The following is a 13399-nucleotide window of genomic DNA, read 5'->3' as shown; positions in this document are numbered from 1 at the left end:
ATGATCCTGAACTGTGGGCAAGACCAAGAGATGAGAGAGGAACTAAAAGGGGGCGATTACCCTACTTCCAGGCCAACCCTCGAGTCCCAGATCTCAATTTTCAATGGACAAAACTCAATCTAACAAATTACTTTAAATAGGGCTTCCCTGGTGGCACAGTGGTTGAGAATCCGCCTGCCGATGCAGGGCACACGGGTTCGTGCCCCGGTCCGGGAAGATCCCACATGCCACGGAGCGGCTGGGCCCGTGAGCCATGGCCACTGAGCCTGCGTGTCCGGAGCCTGTGCTCCGCAACGGGAGAGGCCACAAGAGTGAGAGGTCCGCGTACCGAAAAAAAAAAAAAATTACTTTAAATAAGACAAACTTAAAGACAGTTTAATTGGACATTAGCACAAATTTTCGATAGTTAATGTAAATGAGTGTTGCCTAAAAAGCAAAGTATGTCTGCTGGTGAGCCACACAGACTCAGGCTGAGGTTGAGTGCACCCCTGAAGGCTCACTTCATTGCTTCATTCTCTAACTAAATCCACATCCATACCTCCTCCCTCTGGAGGTGGGTCCAGGGGCTAGCTGGCCCTGAACAGCATATACAGCACAGGCAGGATGGCCACAAATGTCATGCAGGTGACCAATGTGCCATAGATGGTGTTCCTGTTGACCTGGGCTTCTAGCCTCTGCTCCATGTCCGACAGCCCCAAGATCATGCTCCCCTGTTCCAGCAAGGACCCAGACAGGGCCCCATCTGCCGGCTCCACCAGGCCTGGGTGCGCTGCAGCCTTTGCAAGCTGAAGCACCCCAGCCACTTGGCTCAAAGTCTCTTCCAGGCCATCAAGCTGCTCTCGTAAACCCTCTAGACATGAATGGACCTGCCTGGAATGGCTGAGCTGCTCTCTCAAGGCAGCTGAAAGGACATCTGTGTCTCTGTCTCGGGTGGGGGAAGTACCTGCCTGGGACAAAGAGCTCTGCCCAGGCCCAGCTTGCACCAGGCCCCTCAGGTCTGCCATGAGGTCATGGAGGTCCCTCTGCTGGAGGGAGTAGCTGGACGCCTGTTCTCGGATGGCTTCCTGGAGGCTCACAGGCCCCTTCTGAGCCTCCAGAAGCAAGACCTTCAGCTCCTGTAGCCGCACACGGTTCACGTAGGTGGAGCCAGCCACACCAATCAAGGCCCCCAGGACTGACCCAATGAGGGACCAGTTCTTGGTCCTCTCAGCCCGAGTGCGCTCCTTCTCATGACTTTCCCGCACAGCTGCAGAGAAGAGGGAGAATTTCTCTCGCTCGGAGTCTTCGGCACGCAGATAGGTCATACGAAGCCTCTTCTCCTCCTGCAGAAGCAAAGCTGTCATATAGCAGCAACCTGACCCAGCAGCCGCCAGCAGATGTCCCACTACCATGTCCCTGGGGCTCAGCTTCACGCCTGGCACAGATTACATGTTCCATAAACACGCTGAATGAGTAAAGGATGAGTAACGGTAGCATAAGCCTGGTTAGGAGGGAGGAGAAAAGGAACTGGGGGTGGTCAAGGTGAGTGGCACAATCCTCCCCAAGCAGTCTTGGGTCTGGCCGGACATGCAGTGGTGTCTACAGAATGTGTCTAACAGAAGGGAAGTGTCCGGCGCTCTCTGGGCCAGACCCCTGCATGATGCTCCCTCCTCAGTAATCTGGGGTCCAGATTATACAGTCCTGGACCACTGATCCCAGTATTCCAGGAGGAAGTGCGTGGAGAAGCTCTGGAAGCCTGGGGCCCAGTCCCTCCACAGAGGCTTCTGGTTTACCTCCTCACCAGGTGTCTGACCCTCTAACTAGTCAGGGCTCCCACCTCGCCCCTCCATGACCTGCCAGGCTAGGGTCCCTCTCCAGATGAGGAAGGTGCCTACCTGCAACATCCTGTGCTCCAGAGTAGCCAGTTCCAGGTACTGGTTATCGTCTCTGGAGATGCGGTCCAAGCGGTCCCTCACCTCCTTCAGCTTGGCCTGCTGACCTTCCAAGTCCTCCCGAGCCTCCCGGACAAGCCCTCGAGCCACCATGAACACTTTCTCTGCCTGCAGAGAGAACAACAGAGGCCATTTGCCCCTTCTCTCCATGCCCACACAGCCTCGGCTCCATTCCCAACCAGACTGGGCTGAGAAGAGGTCAGTGGGGTGTCAGTACAAAGGGTGGAAAGAGAGCCCCTCAGACACATAATCCTGGCTCACCCAGTGGTCCTCAAAGTGTAGCCCCGGGCCCTGCCCATCAGAATCACCGGATTTGTCCATTTAAGTGGAAATAACATGCCCCTGAGAAACCTGAAAATAGCTAAAGATGCATACAATCTGTGTCCACCAAACCCAGCTGACTCTAATCTGACAAAACAGAGCAAGGCCCTTATGTTCTTAATCGGCTTCATGTGTGTTACCTTAGCTACAACCTCCCAACAACGCCAAACGCCATGACAGGCATTGCCCTGGCCTCCATTCAAGAGACGGAGAAACCCCGCCTCAGCCAAAGTGATGGCCTCCAAGGGGAGAGACAGCACTGTGCCTCAAAACCTCCGGCTAAACCCCAGGTTCTTCCCACCCCACTACACTGGTCTGCGCCTAGGTGGGAGAGGGAACAGAGATGGTGGAACACATTTCCACTGCCACAAAGGACTTGACAACCAGAGGCAGCTCTTCCTACCACACAGTCTGATGTTTCCCAGTGCCTCTACTTTCACGAGGGATGCTTTAATCACACATGGGGCTTTAAGGACACTGTAATGCAGCAACCCTCCAGGTAACTCTCACCACCAACCCCCAAGCAGTCAATGAAGGAAGTGTTTGCTGTCCTCACAGAAAGGATGTTAATGGCCCGGGACTCACTGGTACATAGCATACACAACAACTTGTTTTCATGGGGGAGAGGAGGGCCCTTCACCCCGGTAGTACCAAAGCCAGGCTGTCATGTGAGAAACGAGTCAGATCCCTCTCCTAGTGGTATGTGTTCAAGAAAAGGCGAATCTGGACATGGCCTCCCAGCACCTGTGGCTGGTAATTTACTTGTCAGGAGCCTCCAGGCCACATTGCCCAGGTCAGAGGGCAGGGCCAACCACCCCAGCTCCCCTCCTCACCTCAGTCACGTTTCCCTGGGCCTCTCGAACCTCACTGAGTCCAACAAACTCTTCATATCTGTCCCACCAAGTCTTGGCCATGGAGGATGCTCGTTGCTGAATGCTGTGCCCCAGGGCTCCTCCCAGCGCTGTGAGGCGGTGGTACAGCCCGAGGGCCACCTCCTCAGGTCTTTTCTCTCTGGGCTGGCTGGGGCCTGGGCTGCAGAGAGTCCTGGTCATAAAGAGGTCCCTTCCAGGGAGGCCTCTCCGCACCAGTACGGGAGACACACCCACGACGTGCCGCATGGCCAACGCAGGGCTGCACCCTGTCATCGGGAGATCTGTGGGGGGATGCCAGAGAGATCAGCTCACAGCCGAGAAAGGCTGGGCTTAAGTCAGATCTCAAGTCCTAGGGACAGTTCTAAACTGAACAGTTTCCATTAGAAAGTCCAAACTGCGCACCACTCTGTTGGGCCCAGAGGTGGCAGCCACCAGGGTCAGGCTTCAGCAGGTGCCCCCGGACAATGGAGCATGTCAGGGAAGAGCATATTTAGGAGCTCAGGCTTTCCATCTCTCTCCATGACGCCACATGAACCAGATCCTCCCATTCCACCCACGTTCCCACAACCCCAGGTCTCTGTTGTGATCTGCATGAGAATCCTGGTGTCCCGTTTTCTGATAATCTCAAAGAAAATTCTTAAACCTGCATTGTGTCCATTCTAACAGAGCCCCACAAAGATTCACAAAGACTCCTAGGGAAACTGTGGAACTGACTGAGGGGATTTGGGGGAAAGATTTCTATAAATGACTATCAAAACCAGCTTCCCAGACTCCCTGAGGGCTGCCTCAACCCTGGGGAAGCAGTTTCGCTTCTGTTCTGGGACACAGGTTGTTCATATCCCAAGGCAGAAAACTCTCTCCTCAGCTCTCCTCTGAAAAGACAATTCCAGGGGAAAACAAAGCAAAACAAAACAACCCAGATTTCTTCATAGAGGACAGCTTTTTTAGGTTCACACCAACTTTCCTTCTGCTCTTCAAGCCCAGACATTCCCGGTGACCAACTCCCAGTCTCACATTTCTCACTTTCCGTAAGCTTTCTTCCTTCTTTCCAACCTCAGTAACTGCCCAACAGGTTAAGTTTCTTTCTTCTTTCCCTTTTCAACCTTGCTTTGATGTTTGGGCCCCAACAATCCTACTTCTCTGTTACCTGAACAGCACAGGGAGTCTCCCATTATCCAGTCAGGCCTTGCCTGAGCCCAGGAGCAGCAGTGAATTCCGAGGACCCCAAAGAGAGGGCCAGGTGACCCATGCTCCCGGGGCAAACCTGGGCCAGAGCACCCTGGTCTGGCCAAACCAACCCTGCCCCCAAGTACTGACTCTGGCTGTCAGAGTGACACCTGGTAGCCAAAAGACCAGGCCAGAGAGAGGGAGGTAAGCAAAGGGAGCGGGGGACAGGAAGACAGACTAGAAGAGCTCCAGTTACAAAGAAAGGACCTCCCTGATGTAAGGCGATGAGCATCCCAGCCTCCTCCCCACGGTGCCATGCTTGGAGAAGCTCAGACCCTCTTGAAAACAAAGTTGCTTGGGTAGGGGCATGCCTCCTGGCAAAAGCCTGGAGCTGAGCGCCACAGAAGGGGACATCTCTGTGACAGTGGTTCCAAGCTGGTGCTGCACCCAAACCCCTGTGCCCCTTGCCTAAGGCCCAAGGGAGCACACGCCACCCATGGCCCAGCAGTCAGGCCAGCCTCCTAGGCCTCAAGGCCAGTGACTACTGCACACAAGCTGTGGCCTCACAACAATCCTGCAGGTGTACCTCTCATCAAAGCAGAGCATCCACCCTCCTCAGCAACGCTCAGCAGAAAGGTGTCCCCCTTGTCCCTCACTACTTCTTCAGCCCCCTTCTCTCTTGATCCCACTCGACCACCAAGGTTGCTCTCCTGAAGCCCTGCAAAACTTCCACCTTGTCAGATCCAGCAGGTGCTACTCAGATTTCTTCTCCAATACCTCTGCAGCTTTCAACACCATCTCATTTTGAAATCACCACCCCCCTCAGATTCCTCCGACCTTCTCAGCCTCCTTTCCTGGCTCCTCCTCTATCAGCAGCCCAATCTTGCACCCCAGGAAGGTCACTCATCCCTGGCACAGAAGACAGCTACAGCCTCCTATGCAGTCATGGCTTCCTCCCCTGCCCCTCACAGCCGTTCTTCACGTGGCAAACAGAGGCTCTGTTACCTCCTAAGTCAGAGTACATCCCTCGGTGCAAAACCCCCTGACAGCTCCCCTGTCACCTGGCATGCACACCAGTCCTGCCATTGGCCAACAAGCCCCGGTCCTCTCAGCCCTCATCCCCTTCCTTCTCTCCATCCCTGTACGTACTCCACTCCAGCATCCTCACCACGCTAAGCACAATCCTGCCACAGGGTCTGTGCCCTGCCATGTCCTCTGCCTGGACCGCTCTTCCTCCACAAGTCCAGTCATCTCACAATTACGTCTTTGTTCATATATCACCTCTTGATAAGGCCTTTCCTGACCACTCCCTCCTTGGCCACCTTACCTGCTTTCTTTTTCTCCATCAGACACACATATTGCCTTCTTCATGTATTGCCTCGCCCCTCCCTAGAACATAAGCTTGGAGACAGCAGGGACTTGGCTTCGTGAGGGGACACACCAATGAATCCCAAGTTGTTCCCCCACTCTAGTCCCTCCTCTCAGCCTCCCATCCAGCCTGTCTCCTGGCTCCTCCCCACTTAGATGTCTCACAGGCCCATCAACCAGCAAAGGGAAGATGTTCCTGGCACAGAGACAAAGTGGAACAGTGCTTGAAGTTGTCTAAAATCTGAAGGGTGACCTGTGCAGCAGAGAGGAGAGTGGGTGGAGAGGCTGGACAGGTGGACAGAGGCCAAAATGAGCCCTGGGCCAAGTTCAGGACGCTGCCCCTCCACATCCATTCTCCTACTCCATCCAGATGACTATCTCCTACCAACTGCCCTTTTCGCAAACCTCCATCACCAGTACCTCATCCTTACTTGTACAGCTGATGGTTTGCTTCATTTTTCACCAAGAAAATATTTTAAAATTGGAAGAGAACTTCCATAAACTCCTACCACACCTTCCCACCTGCCAGTGTCTGTCTCATCCCCACCTTCTCTTGTTCCTCAGGATGAATAATTCCTGCTCTAGGAAAGGCCAAGCTGTGCCCCAGGTCCCATATCCTCTCCCCTCCTCAGACACTGGTCCCATATCCTCTCCCCTCCTCAGGCACTCATTGATTTGACACCCCCTCCAGCAACTGCCCAACTTCTCTGCTCCTCTTTACTCCTTGACAAAGTGCCTGCACTAGCTGTCTCCAGTTCCTCTTCTCCCATTCTCATTCAGCCCCCCTCTGTTCTGGCCTTCACACCCACCAGGCCACTTGAACTGCTCCTGTCCAGGTCATGTCCACGTGGCTAAACCCAATGATCAGTTCCATCCTCATCCTGCTTGCCTTGTCAGCAGCCTGTGCCTCGTGATAGCTCCCTCCTTCTTGAACCACCTTCTCCTCTTGGCTTCCAGTCCCCACTCCCTTCCACAACCTCTCCACACAGTGCCCCAGGGCTCTGTCCTCAGGCTCCTCTCTTATCCAGTCCTATGGCTTGAAAAATCATCTACAAAAAAGCTCTAAACTTGATTGTAGGGATAGCTGCACAACACTGTAAATATACTAAAACCACGGAATGGTATACATTAAGTAGATGAATTGTGTGGTATGTAAATCATATCTCAATAAAGCTATTACTAAAAAACAAACAGAATTCTCTGGCAGTCCAGTGGTTAAGACTTGGTGCTTTCACTGCCAGGGCCGGGTTCAATCCCTGGTAAGGGAACTAAGATCCTGCAAGCCACGTGGCGTGGCCAAAAATAAATAAATAAATAAAACCCAAACAAACTATAATCGGACCTCTCCAGCCCACACCTCTCTTCTGAATTCCAGGCTCATTTATCGAACTGCTCACTCCATGTCTCTGCTTGGAAGGCTGATGGGGATCTTATCTTCCTCTCCCAAACTTGCCTTTCCCACAGCCTTCTCCATCTTGGTTGATGGAAACCAATCAGGCCCAAACTCTCATATCATCCCTGAATCTGCTTTCTCTCCCTCCTCACATCCAATCCATTAACAAATGCCACCTCCACCTCTGAAACTAAATCCAGAATCCCTCTTCCTCTTGCCCCTGCCACTGCTATCACCTGGTCCCAACGACCGATATCTTTTGTCTGAATTATCCTAAGAGCCTCTGACAGGTCTCCCTGCTTCTACTCTAGCCCCTACTGTCAACAGAGCAGGCAGTGGTGCTTTCAAAACACGGTCAGACCATGTCTCTCTCTGCTCAAAGCCTGCAACGGTTCCCCATTTCTCTCAAGGTAAAAGCCAAAATCCTTTCCATGACCTACAGGGCATCCACCTCCTGGCTCTCATTCTTCTCTCCTCTCACCAGTCTCCTTTTCCTCACTCTGCTCCAGTCACATGGACCTTTTTCCCCTGGTTTTTTTGAGACAAAATTGACACACAACATTGTAAAAGTTTAAGGTGTACAATGTGATGACTTGACAAATGTATACACTGCTAAATGTTTACCATAACAAGGTGAGCTAACATATCTTTCACTTCATATAATTCCCATATAATTCCCAGCTTCTTTATGTTGCTGGAACATGCTAGGCTATTCCCACCTCAGGGGCTTCACACCACCTGTTTGCTATCTGTACTGCTTGCTCCCTTCTCTTTTTCAAGTCCTGCTCAAATGTCATAGCTGTCCACTCCCACCCCAGGACGCCTTAACCACTTTCTCTGCTTTATTTTTCCCCAGGCACATATCACATGACCCGTGGTATGCATTTCACTTATTTACTTATAGTCTCACCCACCAGAACGGCAGCTCTGCCGGGGCAGGCACTGTTTTGTTCACTGCTGCATCCTCAGTGCCTAAAGTACACACATATAGCACACACTCAACAAAAATGTAGTGGATGAATTTGCAAAATATCGCACCCCGGGCTATATTATAAAACCCCAACTCCTTCCGGTGGCCTCCAAAGCTCTAGAACCAGGTGGTCTAGCCCCCGCCCATTTCTGCTGCCTCCCTCGCATCTCCCACCAGCCACACTGTAAGGAATGCGCCGAGCTTCAAGGCCTTTGCACAAGCCCTTCCCTCTACTTGCAGTCCTTTCCCCGTGCACGGTCCCATGCTTAGCGCTTGCGGTTAAAAACCGCTCGCGGCTTCTGGATCCTCCCCGGGCAGGACACCCCACCTCCCCAGTACCTGGTGGGCTTTGCGCCGGAGCCGCAACCCCAAAGGCGCGCCAGTCACTCAGTTGATCTCTGACCCTTTAGTGCCCGCCTCCGGACCGCTTCCGGCAGCGGGAGCGCAACTTCCGAACCAGGAGCCAATCTGCGGGCCCGCATGGAGGTATAGGCTCAGGGGGTGGGACGGGGAGCTCCGCATCCGGTGGCAGGGTCCGGGGAAGGGGCGACAGGCGCCATGTCGGGCCGTGAAGGTAAGTGTGCGGGGACGATGGGGTGGGGTGGGGCGGAGAGGGACGGGACCCGGCGGGGGCCAGGCTGAGCGTGCTCGTGTCGCACGCAGGTGGCAAGAAGAAGCCCCTGAAGCAGCCCAAGAAGCAAGCCAAGGAGATGGACGAGGTGAGGGCTGGCGCAGAGGCGTGGGCGGGCGCGGAGGGTCTGAGAAATCCGCCGGGAGTGAACCCGCTCTCCCTCTCCGTAGGAAGATAAAGCATTCAAGCAGAAACAGAAGGAGGAGCAAAGGAAACTCGAGGAGCTAAAAGCGAAGGCCGCGGGGAAAGGCCCCCTGGGTAAGTGAGGGCGGGTTAGAGCTCAAGCCGGACAAACGCCTGAGCATCAGTCTGGATACGGGCCTGAGCATGTCCGTGTCCTGCCTCGTTGGTGAGTTGCGAGGTCTCTGTTGCTGGTGTCCGCTGCAGTGGACGGCCCTAGCCAGGCTTGGTTTCGCAGCAGCGGGAGAGGGGGCGGGAATCAGACCCAGTATGGGCTTCTCTTGCTTAGGGAAGTGGCAGAAATGGAACTACAGAAATTTATATATCTCAGACACAAGTTCGTACAGTTGAGTTTCCAGATATCCTCTACAGTTTCTTGCTCCAAATTCGTATTCCACATTACTATTTGTTTCACTGCTGCTTTGTTGCTTGTAACATTTCTTAATTTACTAATCGTTAAAACTCTAGCAAAATACTTTTGCATCCTGAGTCTTTTCACTGCTGGATGCGCCTAGTCTAATGGATAAACTCCAAGTCTATTGGCATACTATTGTGCTATATGTTTTTTAACTTAATTCTCTACCATTCTGTCTCTTTTTTGCCTTTTGCCTTTGTGTAAGAGGAATTGATTACATCTCAAAAGTTTTTTTTAAACCCATCAGTCATTGTACTTTGTGCTTCTTAAATCCTGTTTACATTCATCAAAATAGAATTATTTTCTCAACAGTTATCTATACCCTATTGGATCACTGAGCCACCCTAGGGACAATGAAGGCTGGGATGGTGGGAGTGTCATTCAGGGTTTCCCAAGACCTCTATTCTAGTGGGTTTGAGTCATTTTTGTGTACCCACACAGCGCTGAGATTCCTTTTTGGAATGATGTGAGGTATCTTGCACCTTCCCTTAATCTGTGATTATGTATGGGGAGAAGGCCAACCCTTAGTGAAATCCTGTACTACTTGTTTCTTTTTTTTTTTTTTTTTTTTGCTGTACGCGGGCCTCTCACTGTCGTGGCCTCTCCCGCTGTGGAGCACAGGCTCCAGACGCGCAGGCTCAGCGGCCATGGCTCACGGGCCCAGCCGCTCCGCAGCATGTGGGATCTTCCCAGACCGGGGCACGAACCCGTGTCCCCTGCATCGGCAGGCGGACTCTCAACCACTGCGCCACCAGGGAAGCCCCTACTTGTTTCTTATTGAGCATCATCTACCTTTTTTTTTTAAGGTTTATTTTGTCACAGCCCTTTAGGACATACTTAATTCTGTAATTGTTTGTTAAATTACCTACCGTGTGCCAAATACAGTCATTTGCAAATTGGGTAAAATAAAGGTAGTGAGTAAATCAGATCCCAGGATCATAATATAGAAGGTGATATGGTGTGACATGACACTTAAGAGTATGGACTTGGAAATCAGGCTACCCAGCTTGGAATCCTGGCTTTGTTGCATACCAGTTTATAACTTTGAACAACACCTAACACTGAGACTTTGTTATCTGTAAAATGGGTTGATAGGGGATGAGGATTAAGTGAGCCAGTCTGAAATACACAACACACTTGAGATCCAGACCAGTGCACAGCCGTTACTTGTGCCCTGCCTCAGTCTCATTCTACTTTTGCCCAGAATAGATAATACTGAGAAAGCCCTGTGCATGCTTGTGTCCAAAAAAATGCCCAGTACAAAGAGCTGGACCTTATTAGGATCCTTACCAGGCCCCTGGGTCTTCAACCATAGAACTCTCTTTTTCCCTGGATGAGACTTTTTTTTTTTCCTTTTGCAGCCACAGGTGGAATTAAGAAATCTGGCAAAAAGTAAGCTGTTCCTTGTGCCTGAGGCAATGATGATCCTTAGTTCCATTCCTGTTTAAACATCTGGATTAAACATCTGGATTCCCTGCCATAACATCTGTTGCCACCTATAGCTAGAATGAAATGTTGTCTTGGAAACTATTGTACATTTAAGAATAAACTTTTGTTTAAAAAAAAAAAATCATACAGTGGTTCATCTTGTCTTTAGTTCTTCTCAGCCATTTCTACCTTAGCTATGAGATCCGCGTAAACCCAGCCCAGAATCCTGCCAAAGTGTGTTCTTAAGTTCTTGTTCTATCCTGAATTCTGTACCACCTGGAATTAAACCAACTCATTTGAAATGGCTGTTGTTTTCTGGGTGGTTGTATACCCAACAGTATATATTACATGAGATTAGTGGAAGAATTTGTACTTCGGGAAGAAAATCTATCTTTCTGTTAATGACATCCACATTACTATTTGTTTTAATGGGGTTGTTCATCTGTTCATGTCAGGAGTCTTGCTTGTGCAAGCCGGGCATGCACCAGTGAACAATTCCTCTTGCCAAGGAACTTCTCTATTGTTGGAGGGGAGCAGGACAAATACATATGTGTCATGAAGGGAAAAAAGACTGGAGAAAGGAGAGATTCCTAAAAGTCTGTAAGAACTAAGCTTACTCTGAAGCCCCCAGGTCTGCATTTCCACTAGGGCTTCAGAAAGGTCCTTGCTAGGTTCCCATCTCTTATACTCTACGTTCAACCCATCAGCAAAATTAAATCTGAACCCTTCATATTTACTCTTATACCACTGGACCTTCATTCTGACCCTAAAATCCCTCACCTAAATTATTGTAGTCACATCCAAATTTGTCTTTCTGCCCCTACCCTTGCTTCCATACAGTCTAATCCTTATTCAGGACCCAGAGTGATCTCTAAACCATAAAGTTACATTTTGTCTCTCCCTGGCTGAGAATTCTTTAGTGGCTTCTTAGTGCAAAAAAAACACAAGTCCCTACAATGACCAGTGAGGCACTAAGGGATCTGGATGCCACTCCCTACCCTCTGGTATCTAGCATTCATCGTCCTGATCCACAGTGACCTACATTCCAATCAAGCTCCTGCCTCACTGTTACAACCAACTGGAAACTCCCTTCCTTTAGAGTACTGAAATGTCACATTAGTGAGCTCTTTCCTGACTGTAGTGGCAGTCCCAGTGTCTCATCCCTGTTTCCTTTTTCTGTCCTGACATTTGTTATCTACCACTTTTGACTCCAGGAAGAGTAAATTCCTGGAGGACAGAGATCATAATGTGTGCTAAATGCATATGTATTGAAACAATTCAGAGGCACAAGTCTAGATTTCCTCTCTAGGCCCTTGATACAACTATGGGAATAATGCTAATAACACTTAGCTTTCTCTGAGAATGTGTTTTCAAAAAGGGCTCTAGAACTAGTCTGAGATTTTGCTGAGTCAAAACTGGAAAAGGTTTTGATAGATTGAAGCCTGTATTATCATTCTAATGTACTTGATATTAGTAGAAAAAGAAAAACAGCCCCCTTTGCTTCTCTCCCGGAAAGTTGCACAGCCAGCAGCATCTTCTTTGGACTTCAGGGATTCCCTGTTGGACCTTGCCAGCTCGCACCCATCCCTGTGCTACTGAGAATAACCCTTCAGAGAGCCAGTGCCAGCACACCACCCCGGAGATTAAGCTACTGCTCTTTTATCTGGTGGAACCTAATCAGCATTAACAAATGGAAGTATAATCCTGTCTCTTTACGGGACCAGAGTCTTGGAGCAATTAAGACAAGCATTCATCATTTGGGCAGCTGTCTGAGGGAACCTACCAATTACCTCAAAAAACTAAAGCCAGGTATTCAAGACCCTCTAGGCCCTGACAACCATCTCCCTTTTATTTACTGCCTTCACAAACATTCATAGGACACTCACAGGCCAAGTTTGGCACTGAGCATTCAAGGATGAAAAGTTTTGCCCCAGTTACTCTCCAACACCCTGTTCCTGCTAACTGTCCTGCACATGACTGCTGCCCGGTAAAATCCTGTCAGCCACTCAAGTCCAGCTTGAATCCTTGCTCCTCTCTTAAAGCCTTACCTTCTCTCTCTGCCATCGATAATTCCTACCTGGCACTTGTGTGGCGTCCATTTCAGTGTTGTGTTCTTGTCTGAGTAGTCTTGGTGCCATCCTCCTTGGTAACTTTTTTTTTTTTAATTATTTATTTATTTTTGGTTGCATTGGGTCTGTTGCTGCGCGCGGGCTTTCTCTAGTTGCGGCAAGCGGGGGCTACTCTTCGTTGCGGTGCACGGGCTTCTTATTGCGGTGGCTTCTCTTGTGGAGCGCAGGCTCTAGGTGCATGAGCTTCAGTAGTTGTGGCATGCGGGCTCAGTAGTTGTGGCTTGTGGGCTCTGTAGAGCGCAGGGTGGGCTCTGTAGAGCGCAGGCTGGGCTCTATAGAGCGCAGGCTCAGTAGTTGCGGCACACGGGCTTAGTTGCTCCACAGCATGTGGGATCTTCCCGGACCAAGGCTCGAACCTGTGTCCCCTGTATTGGCAGGCAGGTTCTTAACCACTACGCCACCAGGGAAGCCCTCCTTGGTAACTCTTTTTTTTTTTTTTTTTTTTTTTGCGGTACGCGGGCCTCTCACTGTCGTGGCCTCTCCCGTTGCGGAGCATAGGCTCCGGACGCGCAGGCTCCGCGGCCATAGCTCACAGGCCCAGCTGCTCCACGGCATGTGGGATCCTCCTGGACGGGGGCACGAACCCGTGTCCCC

The 13399-nt window shown here is 50.8% G+C and overlaps 2 protein-coding genes across 3 annotated transcripts; one reads left to right on the top strand and one right to left on the bottom strand.

Moving 5' to 3' along the window:
- Positions 1–354: 354 nt before the first annotated feature.
- CCDC51 (coiled-coil domain containing 51) lies at positions 355–12797 on the bottom strand (the record flags this gene model as incomplete). Of its 2 annotated transcripts, XM_079712281.1 has the most annotated exons (4): positions 355–1322; positions 1875–2039; positions 3086–3284; positions 12754–12797. In XM_079712281.1, 3 exons carry the CDS (start codon positions 3164–3166, stop codon positions 567–569), a joined length of 1002 nt encoding a protein of 333 aa, XP_079568407.1. In that variant the 3' UTR covers positions 355–566. The 2 variants fall into 2 exon arrangements, with proteins under 2 accessions (XP_079568407.1, XP_079568406.1); XM_079712280.1 differs by lacking the exon at positions 12754–12797 and having other exon boundaries at positions 3086–3397.
- TMA7 (translation machinery associated 7 homolog) lies at positions 8526–10821 on the top strand. Its single transcript, XM_079712880.1, has 4 exons — positions 8526–8596; positions 8686–8741; positions 8824–8911; positions 10610–10821. Exons 1-4 carry the CDS (start codon positions 8581–8583, stop codon positions 10642–10644), a joined length of 195 nt encoding a protein of 64 aa, XP_079569006.1. The 5' UTR covers positions 8526–8580; the 3' UTR covers positions 10645–10821.
- Positions 12798–13399: the final 602 nt, after the last annotated feature.

The sequence above is a fragment of the Hyperoodon ampullatus genome (genome assembly GCF_949752795.1).
Source record: "Hyperoodon ampullatus genome assembly, chromosome: 10".
NCBI lineage: Eukaryota > Metazoa > Chordata > Mammalia > Artiodactyla > Ziphiidae > Hyperoodon > Hyperoodon ampullatus.
This window is presented reverse-complemented; position numbering and strand designations above follow the sequence as displayed.